General features: G+C 44.8%; 1 protein-coding gene across 1 annotated transcript; it reads left to right on the forward strand.

Annotated features, from left to right (window-relative positions):
* The first annotated feature begins 1,239 nt into the window (after positions 1-1,239).
* On the forward strand, positions 1,240-17,074 carry LOC120915802 (probable histone-lysine N-methyltransferase PRDM7). Its single transcript, XM_040326601.1, has 6 exons — positions 1,240-1,344; positions 1,441-1,502; positions 7,662-7,839; positions 10,802-10,942; positions 14,987-15,258; positions 16,973-17,074. Exons 1-6 carry the CDS (start codon positions 1,242-1,244, stop codon positions 17,072-17,074), a joined length of 858 nt encoding a protein of 285 aa, XP_040182535.1. The 5' UTR covers positions 1,240-1,241.
* Positions 17,075-17,846: the final 772 nt, after the last annotated feature.

The raw sequence follows: 17,846 nt of genomic DNA on the forward strand, positions 1-17,846 counted from the left end.
AGGGCTGCAAGGGCCCCTTCCTCGGACAGGTAAGGCATTAGTTTCACCATTACACGCACCCTAACAGTAAGAATCACTCCCTAGGACACACTTAAACCCTTCAGCGCCCCCTAGTGGTTAACCTTTTCACTGCCAGTGTCATTTTCACAGTAATCAGTGCATTTTTATAGCACTGCTCGCTGTAAAAATGACAGTGGTCCCAAAAACAATTGTCAAATGTGTCCGATGTGTCCGTCATAAAGTCGCAGTCACGATAAATATCACTGATCACCACCATTACTAGTAAAATGTATTTTTTTATAAAAATGCCCCGGCACCGCACCCTCTCTGCTGGCTGTGGAATACGGTGCTGCCTCCCATGTCCCCGGTGCACTCTGCAGTGCCATCATCGGGGGCCCCAATTTGCGGGCAGCGCGGGCTCAAGGGGCAGCTGCTTTGGGCCCCAGAACAAAGACTGTGCCAGGGGCAGCTGCCCCTCATTAAAGACAACCCTGCACATATGTGCACTGCTCTAAGCAGACTACAAATCCAATAATCTATAGTCCACCTTGGAAGTGAGCAAGAGAGGGTGGTTACATTCCTACATACAGTGGGACCCTGGAGAACAAATTAAGCCACCTTCTAACAGGAAGTCTGATCACAGCAAAAATAAGGAATTTGGAGGAAGCTGAGACCAATATAAGGGAGTTTTTTTAGTTAAAGGGGAGTTCCAGACTTTTTTTTTAGTTTATTAAAAGTCAGCAGCTACAAAAGGTGTAGCTGCTGGCTTTTAATAAACTGACACTAACCTGCTCCACGGCTCCAGCGACGCGCCGGCCGGGGCTTCGCTCCTCGCTCCCCCTCGCCGGCCGGCGTCTTCATTCCTAGTGTGGGCACCCGGCAGTGACAGCTTTCGGCTTCACGGCCGGGCACCCACTGCGCATGCGCGAGCGGCGCGGCGCCGTCCGATTGGACAGGCGCTCGCCTACAGGGAGGGGCTGCACTAAGGTGATTAAGCTAATCGCCTTTACAGCCCCTCGGCGGAAGGAGGAAGTGGGACAGGAAGTCCCCTTCTCCTGAAGCCCCCACTCCCCCCCCCCAAAAAAAAATTACATGCCAAATGTGGCATGTAAGGGGGCGAGGAGTGGGTTAAGCGGAAGTTCCATTTTTAGGTGGAACTCCTCTTTAAGAATACATTGAATAGATTTATTGTTTATTGTAATTTATTGTCACTAAATATTTATTGCCTTACCCAGGTTTAAATGCACAAAAAAAATGCTTTTATGGCAAACCAACATATTCCCAAGAGAAAAACTCCCAGTTCTAGTGACTCTTGTGATGAAAAATGGATTCTTAAACTTGAAGGTAAAAATATAAATTTTTGTTAACCTAGAAATTCTATATTTTATCCTAGATCTGAATTCACTTTAAAAATAAACTACATTTGGGTTTCCTTTGCAGCCTGTCAAGACCATGGCGTCTACTACAAGGCCAGTCTTATCAAAAAACAGAAAACAATAAAGGTGACAAATCACTTCCTTTCTGCCCTCAGCTTTTTACTTCCATTTCACTACATCCATATCTTTTTTATGTTATATCAACTTATGCTTGGTACAAATACAAGGGTCTCCAAACCTTATAAACCAGGGCTTGACAAATTTGCTTGGAATCTAGGAGTCAGCTAAAAAAGTTAGGAGCCATTTTTTTTTTTTTAACGACCGAAAAAGCTTTATTTGAATTTTTATATATATATATATATATATATATATATATATATATATATATATATATATAATTTTTTTTCTTAATTAAGAAAAAAAAAAAAAAAGTTTTTACTTAAAAAATAAAAAGCTTTATTTTCAATTTTATATATATATATATATATATATATATATATATATATATATATATATATATATATATATATATATATATATATATATATCATTTTTTTTCTTAACCACTTAAGCCCCGGACCAAAATGCAGCTAAAGGCCCAGGCCAGGTTTTGCGATTCGGCACTGCGTCGCTTTAACAGACAATTGCGCGGTCGTGCGACGTGGCTCCCAAACAAAATTGGCGTCCTTTTTTTCCCCACAAATAGAGCTTTCTTTTGGTGGTATTTGATCACCTCTGCGGTTTTTAGTTTTTGCGCTATAAACAAAAATAGAGCGACAATTTTGAAAAAAATGCAATATTTTTTACTTTTTGCTATAATAAATATCCTCCAAAAAATATATATAAAAACCTTTTTTTTCCTCAGTTTAGGCCGATACGTATTCTTCTACCTATTTTTGGTAAAAAAAAAATCGCAATAAGCGTTTATCGATTGGTTTGCGCAAAATGTATAGCGTTTACAAAATAGGGGATAGTTTTATTGCATTTTAATGAATGTTTTTTTTTTTACTACTAATGGCGGCGATCAGCGATTTTTTTCGTGACTGCGACATTATGTCGGACACTTTCGCACAATTTTGACACATTTTTGGGACCATTGTCATTTTCACAGCAAAAAATGCATTTAAATTGCATTCTTTATTGTGAAAATGACAGTTACAGTTTAGGAGTTAACTACAGGGGGCGCTGAAGGAGTTATGTTTCACCTAGTGTGTGTTTACAACTGTAGGGGGGTGTGGCTGTAGGACTGACATCATCGATCGAGTCTCCCTAATAAAAGGGATCACTCGATCGATGCAGCCGCCACAGTGAAGCACGGGGAAGCCGTGTTTACATAGGCCTCTCCCCGTTCTTCAGCTCCGGGGAGCGATCACAAGGGGGCGGCTATAAACGAATAGCCGTGCCCTCATCCCGGATCGCTCCCACGGGATTTCCGGCCGCTGGATGTACCGGGGTGGGGGGGTCCCGATCTAACCACCGACCCGCTGCAAGGCAGGGACGTACATGTACGCCCATCTGCCTGTACGTGCCATTCTGTGGATGTATATGTACATGCGGCGGTCGTTTAGTGGTTAATTAAGAAAAAAAATAAACAGTTTGTACTTAAAAAATAAATAAAAATAAAAGCTATTACGAAAAAAAAGGCAGGGGAAGCTCCATTAGCATTGCTGGTTGTCTTGTCATACCAACAGCCACCACATGAGGGCACCAGAAGGAAGAACAGGACTGCAGAAGGCCGCAAATCATGGGGGGGGTTGGGTGTTGCTGCGCATGTAGACAGGAGGATACCCCAGCTGTGCCGCACCAGGTCGCTAATTCTAGTCGCAAATGCGACCTGGCACTCCCGGGGTTTGTCGAGCCCTGTTATAAACAATGTGCAGATTACTGTCCTTCAGACTTTAAGGGGGCCAGACTGTGACCATTGGGAGTAGAAATTGTGCTGGAGTCAGTGGGAGTAAATAGTACATCTTTTAGCATTAGTGGGAGGAATAATGCCCCATCGTTGGTGTCGGTGCGAGGAATAGTGACCCATTGTTGGTGTTAGTGGGAGAAATAGTGCACTATTGTTGATGTCAATAACAGGAATTATGCCCCGTGGTTGGTGTCAGTGGGAAAAATGGTGTCTTGCATCAGTGGGAGGAAAAGTGCCCAGGGGCCCCATAAAGGCAAGCAAATGGATACATCCATCCCCAGGCAGCAGTTTGGAGACCACTGATCTAATACATGGGGCTAAATGTCCAGTTTGCATGAGGCCTTAGCTGTGCTGCAGTAACCATCAGGAGAGTAGGGATTAAAGAGAAGAAGCAGGACCCACTGGGGAAACCAGGTGGTGGGGGATAGAAAGAGAAAGGCCACTAGGGGAGGATATGAGTTGCCCATTGACCTAGCAGAATGGACTAACTAACCAGATAGAATAGTGAAATGGCCACTATCGAGTGATAAAATTCCCTGGGTAAATAACGTTCAATCCACGGAGTCCAAACCAGTCCAAATTTACGTCTTTAATCCAGCTGAAGAGTGAAGGACCACCAAGCTTTGGCTAGGACTTGTTTCTGTGGCATAAAAAAGTAAAAAGAAACTGGGTACTTGTTAAGTGCCCAGACAATTTAGGGCGATCGGGCACAATTCCATCCAATGACACCAATGATGGAGCACAATTCCTCCCAATGGGCTCCGCTTAGCCATCTGAAGGCCCCGGTACCGACATGGCTGGTGCCAGCGGATGAACACATGTCCACTTGTCTCCCCTTCTTGCTGTAACCTAGAAAGCAACGTGTGTGAAGTCACTTCCGGGTCAGTCTCTCAGTGCCCCCGGCTAGCATAGCCGGAAGGGGATGTATCGCAATGCGATCTGCATTGCATTACATTTTTTTATTTTTTAAGTGTATTTTGTGCGTGTACTCGAGAGAGGAGCCGGACATTGCATTACATTTAGTTGAGCCCAGGAGAGACATGTCTTATTAACCAATTCAATACTGGGCACTTATAGCCCCTTCCTGCCCAGACCAATTTTCAGCTTTCAGTGCTCTTAAGCCCTGTTCACACGATCGGTCCATCCGATGAGAACAGTCTGATGGACCGTTTTCATCGGTTAACCGATGAAGCTGACTGATGGTCAGTCGTGCCTACACACCATCGGTTAAATAACCGATCGTGTCAGAACGCAGTGAGGTAAAACACAACGACGTGCTGAAAAAAACGAAGTTCAATGCTTCCAAGCATGCGACGACTTGATTCTGAGCATGCGTGGATTTTTAACCGATGGACGTGCCTACAAAAGATCGTTTTTTTTCTATCGGTTAGGTATCCATCGGTTAAATTTAAAACAAGATTGCTTTTTTTTTAACCTATGGATAATTAACTGATGGGGCCCACACACGATCGGTTTGGTCCGATGAAAACGGTCCATCAGACCGTTCTCATCGCTTTGACCGATCGGCATTACACTTTGAATGACAATTACACATTGTCATTCAAACCGTTTCACCAATTCGGTACCACGTTTAGGTTAAGAACCATGAGGAGTATGAGATACAATCTATCATTGATTCCCGTAGCTTTCGTGGGTGCATGCAGTAGCTGGTTCATTGGAAGGGGTACGGTCCGGAGGAATGCTCTTGGGTCTCATCCTCGGACATACATGCTCCTGTCCTCCTCCGCTGCTGATTATATAATCTCTTTGGATCATATCTTCTGTGCCTTTGCCTTGGTCAACATATCCGGACTCTCTCTGCTGTATTCCTGTAAAAGACTTTTGCTTGGCTGACTACCCTTCTGGTTCCTGATCCTGTTTGCTGCACCCGACTTCGCTGATTTCTGGACTCCTGTTTCTCTGGCTTGTTCTGACTACTCGTCCTGGTTACCAAAATCTGTCTATGTTTTGACTACGTTTGCTCTGTTTATACCATTTTACCATTTTATTAAATAGTGTGATTTTTACTGCACTTCTGTCTCAGTCTGTTTCATGGTTCCTGACAAGGTACTCGGGTACTCTGATGGGCTAGTAGCAGGTACTGGGGTACTCTGATGAGCTGGTGACAGGTACTCAGGTACTCTGATGGATTGGTGTCAGATACTCGGGTACTCTGAGGCCTAGTACACACGAGAGGATTTATCCGCGGATACGGTCCACCGGACCGTTTTCGCAGATAAATCCTCTCGAGGATTTGCGAGGATTTGGATCCGATGGAGTGTACTCACCATCGGATCGAAATCCGCGCCGAAATCCCCTCGCGATGACGTGTCGCGCCGTCGCAGCGATGATGACGTGGCGACGTGCGCGAAGCTGTCATATAAGGAATTCCACGCATGCGTCGAATCATTACGACGCATGCGGGGGATCCCTTCAGACGGATTGATCCGGTGAGTCTGTACAGACCAGCGGATCAATCCGTTGGGATGGATTCAAGCGGATAGATTTGAAAGCATGTCTTCAAATTTCTATCCGCTTGAAATCCATCCCAGGGGATAAAAATCCGCGGAAACAGATACGCTGGATTGTACACACCAGGCGATCTATCCGCTGGAGCCGGTCCGCGGATCAATTCCAGCGGATGGATCCTCTCGTGTGTACGGGGCCTGATGGGCTGGTGACAGGTTCTCGGGTACTCTGATGAGCTGGTGACAGGTACTCAGATGGGCTGCAGATAGGGATTCGGGTTGCTGGGCTGATGACGGGTACTCAGATGGCCTGGTGGCAGGTACCCTGATTCTGGTGACAGGTACTCTGGGGCTTGTGACAGGTACTCTGGGGCTGGTGACAGGTACTCTGGGGCTGGTGACAGATCCTCTGATGGGCTGGGGACAGGTCCGATTTATTTGTGGGGCAATTCGGCACATTACTGTACTGGAGCAAATTTTTTCTTCCAGTTCTCCTCCTCACACACTGAGGAGGAGAATACGAAAACGGCACTACAGCCTTTTGTTGACATTTGTGACCAGCTGTGGTTGGACACAGCCAGTCATGTGGTAAAGAGCCAATTTCATTGGCTCTTTACCCTGATCGGGAATGGGCTGTGTCTGGGGGACATGCCTCATATTCGCTCACCATGATGCGCACCCCTGGGGGCACACACAAGTGGCGAGAACCAGCACACATGTTACCGGCTGTGATTGGGCACAACTGATCACATGGTAAATAGCCATTTTTATTGGCTATTTACCCTCATCGGGCATGGGCTGTGTCCCATGGGACACGCTTCATCCCAGGGGCACTCAATCGTGGCAAGAATGTCATATGACGTCCACCCGGAGGGAGGAGATGTTCCTGCCGACGTCATATTACTGTGGTCCGGAATGGAAGTGGTTAATCACTTGCTTACTGGGCACCTAAACACCCTGCCTGCCTGGGCCAATTGCTGTCACTCTTTGAATCACAATTGCTCAGTGATGCAACACTGTACTCACTTTACATTATTATTATTTTATCATAGATTGAAGACAATATAACTGTGACACAAATCAAATAATATAAACTTACTTTTTTTTACCAAAGACATGTAGGAGAATACATTTTGGCCTAAATTCATATAGACATTTCATATAGGCATTTGATTTTATATGTTTTATAACAGATAGTAGAAAATATGTATTTTGTTTTTAAAATTTCATTTTTTTCCCCCTTTATATAATAAAGGATATAAAAGGGCAGTGGTGGTCAAATACCACCAAAAGAAAGCTCTGTTTGTGCGAAAATACATACCGTATATACTCGAGTATAAGCCGAGTTTTTCAGCACATGTGCTGAAAATGCCCCCCTCGGCTTATACTCGAGTCACCTTTTTGTGCCTGATCTCCCAGGATTTTGTGGACCCGGTACTGGCCGGCCGTAGGTCCTCTGAACACCAACCTTGGCACACATGTAGCCCCACTGTTTCTCTACAAGTGTGCAAAGTTTGTGGTCCGAGGGACCTACGGCCGGGGAGCACCGATTTTCCCATTCACCCATTCCATAGACTCCCATTTTAAACAGTAATTTCTCCGGTGAATTTGGGGACCCGGTACCAGCCGGTGGTAGGTCCCCTGGACCCGGAACACTGAGGTCTGAGATAAGGGAATATTATGTGTATATAACTGGACATGCATGTTACTACCTATTACATAAGACTCTTGTAATTCCCTATATATAGGTTTCCACAAATGTTTGGCCATGTAGTGTATTTGTTTGGGTATCTTTTAGCATGGAAGTGTGGTTTCTCATCTTTTTATCTGTTCGTCCGTCCATCTATCTTCCTATCTGCTCCTCTAAGTAAATCTCTATATTTCGGGACATTTGTTATTTTGCAGAACATCCCAGAAATGTCAAGCAAAATAAGATGTACAGAAAAGGCATCCCATTGTTCTGGAGAGGAAAACTGTGATCGGAATCTCAAAGACATTACCAACAATGTCACATGCAAATCTCACGCTTGTCATGAAACTGTTACAAGTCAAGCTGATGAGATTCTGTGTAGTGAGCGTACAAGTAAGTATTTGGCACCTCTCAGGCTGCGTACACACCATCGGTTAACCGATGAAACTGACTGATGGTCTGATGTGCCTACACACCATCGGTTTAAAAAACGATCGTGTCAGAACGCGGTGACGTAAAACACACGACATGCTGAAAAAAACGAAGTTCAATGCTTCCACTTGATTCTGAGCATGTGCGGCATTTTGACCGATGCTTTTGCATGCTAACGATCGGTTTTGACTTATCGGTTAGGCGTCCATCGGATCAATTTTAAAGCAAGTTCTCTTTTTTTTGACCGAAGGATAACTGACCGATGGGGCCCACACACGATCGGTTTGGATCGATGAAACGGTCCTTCAGTCCGTTTTCATCGATTTTGACCGATCGTGTGTACGCGGCCTCAAAATAACCAAGAAACCTTTGTTCTTGCTGAAATTAAATAAAGAAAATTGATATAAAAAAAAAGAAGAATAATTTATTGTAATATACACTGCTTAAAAAATTAAAGGAACACTTTTTAATCAGAGTATAGAATCAAGTCAATTAAACTCCTGGAATATTGATCTGGTCGGTTAAGTAGCAGAGGGGATTGTTAATCAGTTTCAGCAGCTTTGGTGTTCATGAAATTAACATAACAACAGGTACACTAGATGGGCAACAATGAGACAACCTCCAAAACAGGAATGTTTTTTCAGGTGGAGGTGTCTGACATTTTTTTCCCTACTCATCTTTTCTGACTGTTTTTCACTAGTTTTGCATTTAGCTAGCGTCAGTGTCACTACTGGTAGCACGAGGCGATACTTGGACCCTATAAAGGTTGCACAGGCAGTCCAACTCCTCCAGGATGGCACATCAATACGTGTCATTGACCTAAGGTTTGCTGTGTCTCCCAGCACAGTCTCAAGAGGAGATTCCAGGAGACAGGCAGTTACTCTAGGAGAGCCATATAAGGTCCTTAACCCATCAGCAGGACCGGTATCTGCTCCTTTGTGCAAGGAGGAACAGGATGAGCACTGCTAGAGCCCTACAAAATGACCTCCGGCAGGGCACTGGTGTGAATGTCTCTGACCAAACAATCAGAAACAGACTTGAGGCTAACCTGAGGGCCGGACATCCTCTAGTGTGCTCTGTGTTCACTGCCCGGCACCATGGAGCGCGATTGCAATTGAACACCAGAATTGGCAGGTTTGCCACTGGTGCCCCATGCTTTTCACAGATGAGAGCAGGTTCACCCTGAGCACATGTGACAGATGTGAAAGGGTCTGGAGAAGCCGCGGAGAACTTTATGCTGCCTGTAACATCGTTCAGCATGACCGGTTTGGTGGTGGGTCAGTGATGGTCTGGGGAAGCATACCCATGGAGGGATGCACAGACCTCTACAGGCTACACAATGGCACCCTGACTGCCATTAGGTATCGGGATGAAATCCTTGGACCCGTTGTCAGACCCTACGCTGGTGCAGTGGGTGCTGGGTTCCTCCTGGTGCAGGACAATGCCCGGCCTCATGTGGCGAGAACATGCAGCAAGTTCCTGGAGGATGAAGAAATTGATACCATTGAATGCCCCCCACGCTCACCTGACCTAAATCCCAAAGAACACCTCTGGGACATTATGTTTGGGTCCATCCGGTGCCGCCAGGTTACACCTCAGTCTGTTCAGGAGCTCAGTGATGCTCTGGTCCAGATCTGGGAGGAAATACCCCAGGACACCATCCGTCGTCTCATTAGGAGCATGCCCTGATGTTGTCAGGTATGCATACAAGCACTTGGGGGCCATACAAAGTACTGAGAACCATTTTGAGTTGTTGCAATGAAATTTCAGTAAAATGGATCGGCCTTGCTGCATCATTTTTTCACTTTGATTTTTGGGTTGTCTTTGAATTCAGCCCCCTGTAGGTGGATAATTTTCATTTCCATCAAATAATGTGCCATCCTTTCATTCCTAACACATTACCCCGTATATATCAGTATAGAGATCCAGCATGAGATTTTTCCCCATTGAGGCTGGGTTCACACTTGTCCTACAACGGTCCTACATTGGGAGCTCATGTAGCATGACGTGTGAAAATCAATGTTTCCCTATGAGAGCTGTCTTAACTGGTCCGACACAAGTCGGTCCGACTTTGAAACTACTCCCTGTACTACTTTGGTCCTACTTTGATCCTACATCAGCCCATTGAATATCATTAAAGTAGGATCAAAGTAGGAGCCTTGTCCTAACCATCCGACTTTTGACATCCGACTTGTGATTACAGCAGCAGTAAAAGGAATTTATCTCACTCTGGGATTGTTTTGATTGGTCAAAGAACAAGTCAGACTATCACAAAGTCGGATCAAAGTAGTATCCTGTTCATGAAAGTAGGATGGATGTAGGACCAATGTAGGATCAATGTAGGACCAATGTAGGACCAATGTAGGATCAGTGTAGGACCAATGTAGCAGAGCAAAGTAGGATCAAAGTAGTGTAGTAGTGTGAACCCAGCCTGAGATCTGATGTGTTTTCAAAGTGTTCCTTTAATATTTTTGAGCAGTGTGTATATATTAGGCTGGGTTCACACTACTACACTACTTTCATCCTACTTTGCTCTGTGTTCAATGTTTCCCTATGAGCGCGTCTTGTAGCGTCCTACACAAGTCGGTCCGACTTTGAAAATGCTCCCTGTACTACTTTTGGTCCTACATTGATCCTACTTCAGGCCCATTGAATATCATTGAAGTCGGACCAAAGTAGTATCCTGTTCATGAAAGTAGGATGGATGTAGGACCAATGTAGGATAAATGTAGGACCAATGTAGCAGAGCAAAGTAGGATGAAAGTAGTGTAGTAGTGTGAACCCAGCCTCACACTTGATAGTATTGATACGTAAAATGATTTTACATTGCTGAATGACAGTACTTTACATACAACAGCCACGACTTGGACGGTAGCAAACGCCAAAAGTACACTTGAAAAAGCATTCATTACTTATTTTCTAGCGTCTAGGAAAGAAGAGCGCAGCAAAATGAACGAAGAGCGATGCAACATGGATAAAGAGTGCAGCAGCGAGTACAATTTAAGAAGCAAAAAAAGAATAGTATACACGGAACTGAATGACCTACGGGATGATGACTTCCTGTGTAAGTGTACTTACAGTGAACAAAAAAAAACCTTAGTAGTTATACCATATGCAGAATATTTTTAACCACTTGCTTACTGGGCACCTAAACCCCCCTCCTGCTCAGACCAATGTTCAGCTTTCAGTGCCGATGCACTTTGAATGACAATTGCGCGGTCATACAACACTGTACCCAAATGAAATGATGACTTCTGCGGTTTTTATTTTTTGTTAAAAAATAAATAAAAGACCGATTTAAAAAAAGAAAATTATATTTTTTTATATTTTGTTATAAAATTTTGCAAACAGGTAATTTTTCTCCTTCATTGATGTACGCTGATGAGGCTGCACTGATGGGCACTGGGAGGTGGCACTAATGGGTGGCACTGAAGGGCATTGATAGGTGGCACTGAGAAGTGTCCCTTGCCCCTCCCCTCCACAGCAGTGTACTCTGGCCCCTGAACATCACACCCCCACCCCCCCAACACTGTCCACACTGCCCCCACCTCCTCATACCAGTGTCCTCTGCCCCCCACTGTAGTGTCCTCGACCCCTCTGCCCCCCCATACCAGTGTCCTCTGCCCTTTTCTCTCCCCATTGTAGTGTCCTCGACCCCTCTGCCTCTCCTATACCAGTGTTCTCTGCCCCCTTCTCCCCCACTGTAGTGTCCTCGGCTCCTCTGCCTCTCCTATACCAGTGTCCTCTTCCCCTATCTCCCCCACTGTAGTGTCCTCGACCCCTCTGCCCCACCTATACCAGTGTCCTCTGCCCCTATCTCCCCCACTGTAGTGTCCTCGACCCCTCTGCCCCACCTATACCAGTGTCCTCTGCCCCTTCCCCCCCCCACTGTAGTGTCCTCAGTAGTGTACTTTTTAATTGGGCAGCTATGTGGCAAAGGTTTAATGCTGATAAAGTTATGCATTTGAAATGAAATCTTTATTTTTTGGCAATAACATGGTGTGAGTATATTTCTGCCAGGCACAGGCTGTGTCACACCCCTCCAGCCTGTGTCTTATGCCGCGTACACACGGTAGTTTTTTGTGATGAAATAAAACGACGTTTTTAAAAACGTCATTTAAAATGATCGTGTGTGGGCTTCACATCGTTTTTTGTCTTCAAAAAAACGACCAAAAAAAAATTCAAACATGCTTACATTTTTTATGTCGTTTTTCAAAATGTCGTTTTTTGTGTCATAAAAAATTATCGTGTGTGGGCTAAAACAACGTTTTAAAAGACGTTTTAAACCCGCGCATGCTCAGGAGCAAGTTATGAGACGGGAGCTTGAATAGAACAGAGTGCCGTCGTATGTGTTGTACGTAACCGCGCTTTGCTAGAGCATTTTCAGAAAACGACGGTGTGTGGGCAACGTCGTTTTTTATGATGAAGTTAGAAAAACTTTGTTTTTTTTTAATGATGAAAAACCCTGTTTTATTTCATCACAAAAAACGACCGTTTGTACGCGGCATTAGAATAAGAGGGAGGTGAAGTCTCCATTAATCAACATGTAATATCCCACCCCCAATGTATTTTGCTGGTTAATGGGCATGGAGGAGGAGAGAGGGAGTGGGTTGTCATTCACCACTGTGTATACGTCCACATGTGTGACACTATAGTCTCATGGACTACTCAGATGTGATAGGGAGGAAATGCTCAGTATAGAAATTCACTGAAAACTGAGCATGTGTAGACTTGCTACCACAGCTGCACAAAAACATTCAGGAATCGGCGTATCGGCTCATTTGCATATGCAATGCTGAAATCGACGTAAAAGCCACCTAGCGGCCAGCGTGGTATTGCATTTAGGATCCGACGGTGTAAGTCACTTACACCAGTCGGATCCTAGCCTAATTCTGGCGTATCTTGTTTTGAGAATACAAAACAATGATACGCCGGCGGGATTTTCGAATTACGCCGGTGTATCTGTAGATACACAGGCATAATTCTTTTGAGAATCTGCCACAAAGTCTCACTTCAGTTTATATTAATGTGTTCTACTACTTTGTTGTATCTTCCTATGTGCTGTCTAAGTTTAGTTGTGCAGATGGATAGGGTATCCCCCGCCTCCTATGGCCGTCCGACAACACAGCTAGTAAGGAGGCAGCTGCTTCAACAGATGGCACTTTTTTTTTTCCTGTCTCCAAGCACTTACCTGAGATAAGCTCCCCACAAGGAATTCAGGGGAAGGGGTCATGTCTGCTAAAATGTTCCAAGTGAGCAAGCAAATGTTGGACATGGAGAAAAATGTTTGTAAAATCTGCCCTGTCCTGGCTTACATCGTATTCAGGCAGCCAAGTGGGGATAGTGCGTCACCCTGTCCAACCTATCAGCTAGCCATAGACAGCACCTGGGACCAAGTACTACAGTGCCTTGCGAAAGTATTCGGCCCCCTTGAACTTTGCGACCTTTTGCCACATTTCAGGCTTCAAACATAAACATTTAAAACTGTCATTTTTTTTGAAGAATCAACAAGTGGGACACAATCGTGAAGTGGAACAAAATTTATTGGATATTTCAAACTTTTTTAACAAATAAAAAAACTGAAAAATTGGGCGTGCAAAATTATTCAGCCCCTTTACTTTCAGTGCAGCAAACTCTCTCCAGAAGTTCAGTGAGGATCTCTGAATGATCCAATGTTGACCTAAATGACTAATGATGATAAATAGAATCCACCTGTGTGTAATCAAGTCTCCGTATAAATGCACCTGCACTGTGATAGTCTCAGAGGTCCGTTTAAAGCGCAGAGAGCATCATGAAGAACAAGGAACACACCAGGCAGGTCCGAGATACTGTTGTGGAGAAGTTTAAAGCCGGATTTGGATACAAAAAGATTTCCCAAGCTTTAAACATCCCAAGGAGCACTGTGCAAGCGATAATAATGAAATGGAAGGAGTATCAGACCACTGCAAATCTACGAAGACCTGGCCGTCCCTCTAAACTTTCAGCTCATACAAGGAGAAGACTGATCAGAGATGAAGCCAAGAGGCCCATGATCACTCTGGATGAACTGCAGAGATCTACAGCTGAGGTGGGAGACTCTGTCCATAGGACAACAATCAGTCCCTGTATACTGCACAAATCTGGCCTTTATGGAAGAGTGGCAAGAAGAAAGCCATTTCTTAAAGATATCCATAAAAAGTGTTGTTTAAAGTTTGCCACAAGCCACCTGGGAGACTCACCAAACATGTGGAAGAAGGTGCTCTGGTCAGATGAAACCAAAATTGAACTTCTTGGCAACAATGCAAAACGTTATGTTTGGCGTAAAAGCAACACAGCTCATCACCCTGAACACACCATCCCCACTGTGAAACATGGTGGTGGCAGCATCATGGTTTGGGCCTGCTTTTCTTCAGCAGGGACAGGGAAGATGGTTAAAATTGATGGGAAGATGGATGGAGCCAAATACAGGACCATTCTGGAAGAAAACCTGATGGAGTCTGCAAAAGTCCTGAGACTGGGACGGAGATTTGTCTTCCAACAAGACAATGATCCAAAACATAAAGCAAAATCTACAATGGAATGGTTCACAAATAAACATATCCAGGTGTTAGAATGGCCAAGTCAAAGTCTAGACCTGAATCCAATCGAGAATCTGTGGAAAGAACTGAAAACTGCTGTTCACAAACGCTCTCCATCCATCCTCACTGAGCTCGAGCGGTTTTGCAATGAGGAATGGGCAAAAATTTCAGTCTCTCGATGTGCAAAACTGATAGAGACATACCCCAAGCGACTTACAGCTGTAATCGCAGCAAAAGGTGGCGCTACAAAGTATTACCTTAAGGGGGCTGAATAATTTTGCATGCCCAATTTTTCAGTTTTTTATTTGTTAAAAAAGTTTGAAATATCCAATAAATTTTGTTCCACTTCATGATTGTGTCCCACTTGTTGTTGATTCTTCAAAAAAAAATGACAGAATTATATCTTTATGTTTGAAGCCTGAAATGTGGCAAAAGGTCGCAAAGCAAAATACTTTCGCAAGGCACTGTACATGTTTTTCATCCCCTGGGGAACAGAACACATTACTGAATTCCTTTTTATATATGCCTCTTATCTTTTCTTCCTTCCCTAGTTTGTGAAGACTGTCAGAATTTTTTCCTCGATGAATGTAAAAAACACGGCGCACCAGTTTTCGTTCCTGACTCCATCGTTAACATGGGAACAGAGCACCGAGCTGAACTTACACTTCCACCTTCACTTTGTATCAGAATTTCTGGGATTCCATGTGCTGGTTCAGGAGTTTGGAATGAAGGGGGGATTATCCCGAAAGGAATACATTTTGGACCTTTTGAAGGAATTCCAACTGATGAAGAAACAGCGTCAACTAGTGGCTACGCCTGGAGGGTTAGAAGCTTAATTAAGTTACTAAAATCAACTTGTGTTTTTTTAGGGGTTGTGTAAGCCTAGAGCAGCCATTCTCAACCAGGGCTTTGTGGAACCCTAGAGTTCCTCCAGAGATTGCTAGGGGTTTCCTTTAGCTGTGAGTGTGTCACATACATTGGTTGAAGGCCGCGTTGATGAGAGGTCTTCCCTTGCGGCTCTGGTCCAAGCAGCCCTGAATGTGTTGACAGAGGTACAAGGCTCAAAGAAACACGGATGCTGGTAGTTTGGTAGCAAGTGACTGCCACAGATAGATACGGTAAGGCAGCAAGGTCCAGTAGCAAGCCAAGGCCAGTACTACAGAGGCAGGCAGTGCAAGGTCCAGTAGCAGACTGAGTTCTGAAGCAGACAGAGCAGGCAGAAGTTAGTATCAGGGAGGCAAGCAGAGCAAAGTCCAGTAGTAGGCCAAGGTCAGTATCAGGGAAGCAGGCAGAGAAAGCTCCAGTAGCAGGCCAAGGTCAGTACTAGGGAAACAGACAGAGCAAGGTCCGGTATTAGGCCTAGGTCAGTAATAGTTAAGCAGGCAGAGCAAGGTCCAGGAACAGAATGAGACCAGTACCAGGGAAGCAGGCAGAGCACAGTCCAGGAGCAGGCTGAGGTCAGTACCAGGGAGGCAGACAGAACTAGGTCCAGTAGCAGGACAAGGTCAGTGCCAGGGAGGCAGACAGAACTAGTTCCAGTAGCAGGCCGAGGTCAGTACCAAGGAAGCAGGCAGAGCAAGGTCCAGTGGCAGGCAGAGATCAGTACCAGGGAAGCAGGCAGAGAATAGTCAGAGGCAAGCCAAGCTTAGTATCCAGATTTCACAAAGCAGGGTCAGGAACAAGCCAGGGTCAGCAATGGAAGATCAATCAACAAATGTAGAAACACGGGTCACAGGAAAGCTGAAGAACATCCAGCAATTAACACACACCAGGATCTCATTTAAATAGTCAACTTGGTGCCATTGCACATAGACGTGCACACCTATGTGTGCTGGTACATGTGTATGAGCCTTACACCCCATTCACACCTCCGCGACAAAACGCCCGACGCCGGACGCTCGTGCCGCTGGAGGGGAGAATTCCCATTGCTGTCTATCAGATGGTTCACATCTCATTGACGCCGTACGCCTGCCGCCTGAAAAAAAGTCCCGGACCCTTTTTTTCAGGCGGCATTGGCGTTCGGCCATACAAAGCAATGGGAAGACTTTGTTAAAAAAAAAAAAAAAAAAGTTACACACTCGCACACACAAAAAAAGTTACGCGTACGCGGCGTATCTTGTCGCGGAGGTGTGAATGCAGCCTTAGCTGCACTGGAATGAGCATTAGCTGTCTTCGTCTCCTGACAGGCTGATTGATTTCCCATTGGATAGTTCCTGCATAGTTCCAGGGCCAGTACCACTGAAGAACTGTAAGTAGTCTTTCTTCCTACTGGCCTTCAGTGTAAGGGGTATAGCTTATTGACCTTCCATTGGATGGTTCTTGCATAGTTTCAAGGCTAATACCACTTGAGGGGAGGGGGTTTACCATTGGCCACTTATGTAAGGGGCATTTTTTCCCAATGACCCCTAATAAAAAATTTTTTTATAGGGTTCCCTGAGACCTGAATATTATTTCAAGGGATCCTCTAGGATAAAAAGGTTGACAAAGGACGGACTAGAGAGTGTTTAACCTGATAACCCAGATTATCTTTAATTTAGATACTAGACAGTCAGATCAACAGAATCTATAAAGAAGCTTCCACTAATCATAGCAGCAAAGGGGCAAAAATGTTAGGTGCCAGCAGCACTGGCAGCCTGTAATTTACCAGTCCATGTGGGGCGCCGGACGCATGGATTCCTATATTTTTTTTTTTTTTTGTGATGCTTAGAGCCTGATGTTCTAATTGGCGACAAAACAGGGTGGGTTAGCCTCCCCACTTGTGTGACAATAGCAAATTAATATTCGCTATTGTCTTCCTCGTTCTCCTCCCGGCCAATCAAGAATCCCTGCTTGGCCAGGAAGCCTCAGCCGCCACTGGTTTCAAATGTATTTACTGGCAGGAACTTTTTTTAAAGTATATTTATGTCTTCAAAGCAGGGACGTGCAGTCGGGGGAGGCAGAGCCTGCCATGAACATAAGAAACAAAAAAAAACCCATCAAGCTTTGAGGGTCATAGATCGGCAACCTGTGGTCACAGCTAAAGTCCGACCCCACTTCTGGTCAAAATTTGGGGCTCCTGTCACCTATAGTTCCAGAGATACTGAGCTTCTTGTGCAGCCTGTCAGAAGCTACATACAGAGTGGCCAGTTTAAATACAAGCTGGCACACTCTGTTTGCAGCAGACTGAAGGGATGAGCTTACAGTGCCTCTCAATTCTTGTCAGAGGCACTGAGCTCAATGTACAGCTTGGAGTCTTGGACCAATTGTAAAGCACCATTGGAACAAGCTGTCCAATAAAAATGCTGCAGTGAAGGCTGTCCTCTCACTGCAGTGTCAAAAAGCATGGGTTTATGTGTATAAAATGTACCCACAATCCCATGTTTTTCTCACACAGTTAAGAGGGAGAATGTTAATCAGCTGCTGTTGAAAAGG

Source organism: Rana temporaria, chromosome 10 (assembly GCF_905171775.1).
Source record: "Rana temporaria chromosome 10, aRanTem1.1, whole genome shotgun sequence".
In the NCBI taxonomy this organism is placed as follows: domain Eukaryota; kingdom Metazoa; phylum Chordata; class Amphibia; order Anura; family Ranidae; genus Rana; species Rana temporaria.

Bases quoted from the DNA above. Each gene is read 5' to 3' on its own strand.
- LOC120915802 (XM_040326601.1), top strand. From the start codon at position 1,242: ATGCACAAAAAAAATGCTTTTATGGCAAACCAACATATTCCCAAGAGA. The intron at 1,345-1,440 runs GTAAAAATATAA...TTTCCTTTGCAG, and splicing joins ATGGATTCTTAAACTTGAAG to CCTGTCAAGACCATGGCGTC. The intron at 10,943-14,986 runs GTAAGTGTACTT...TTCCTTCCCTAG, and splicing joins ACGGGATGATGACTTCCTGT to TTTGTGAAGACTGTCAGAAT.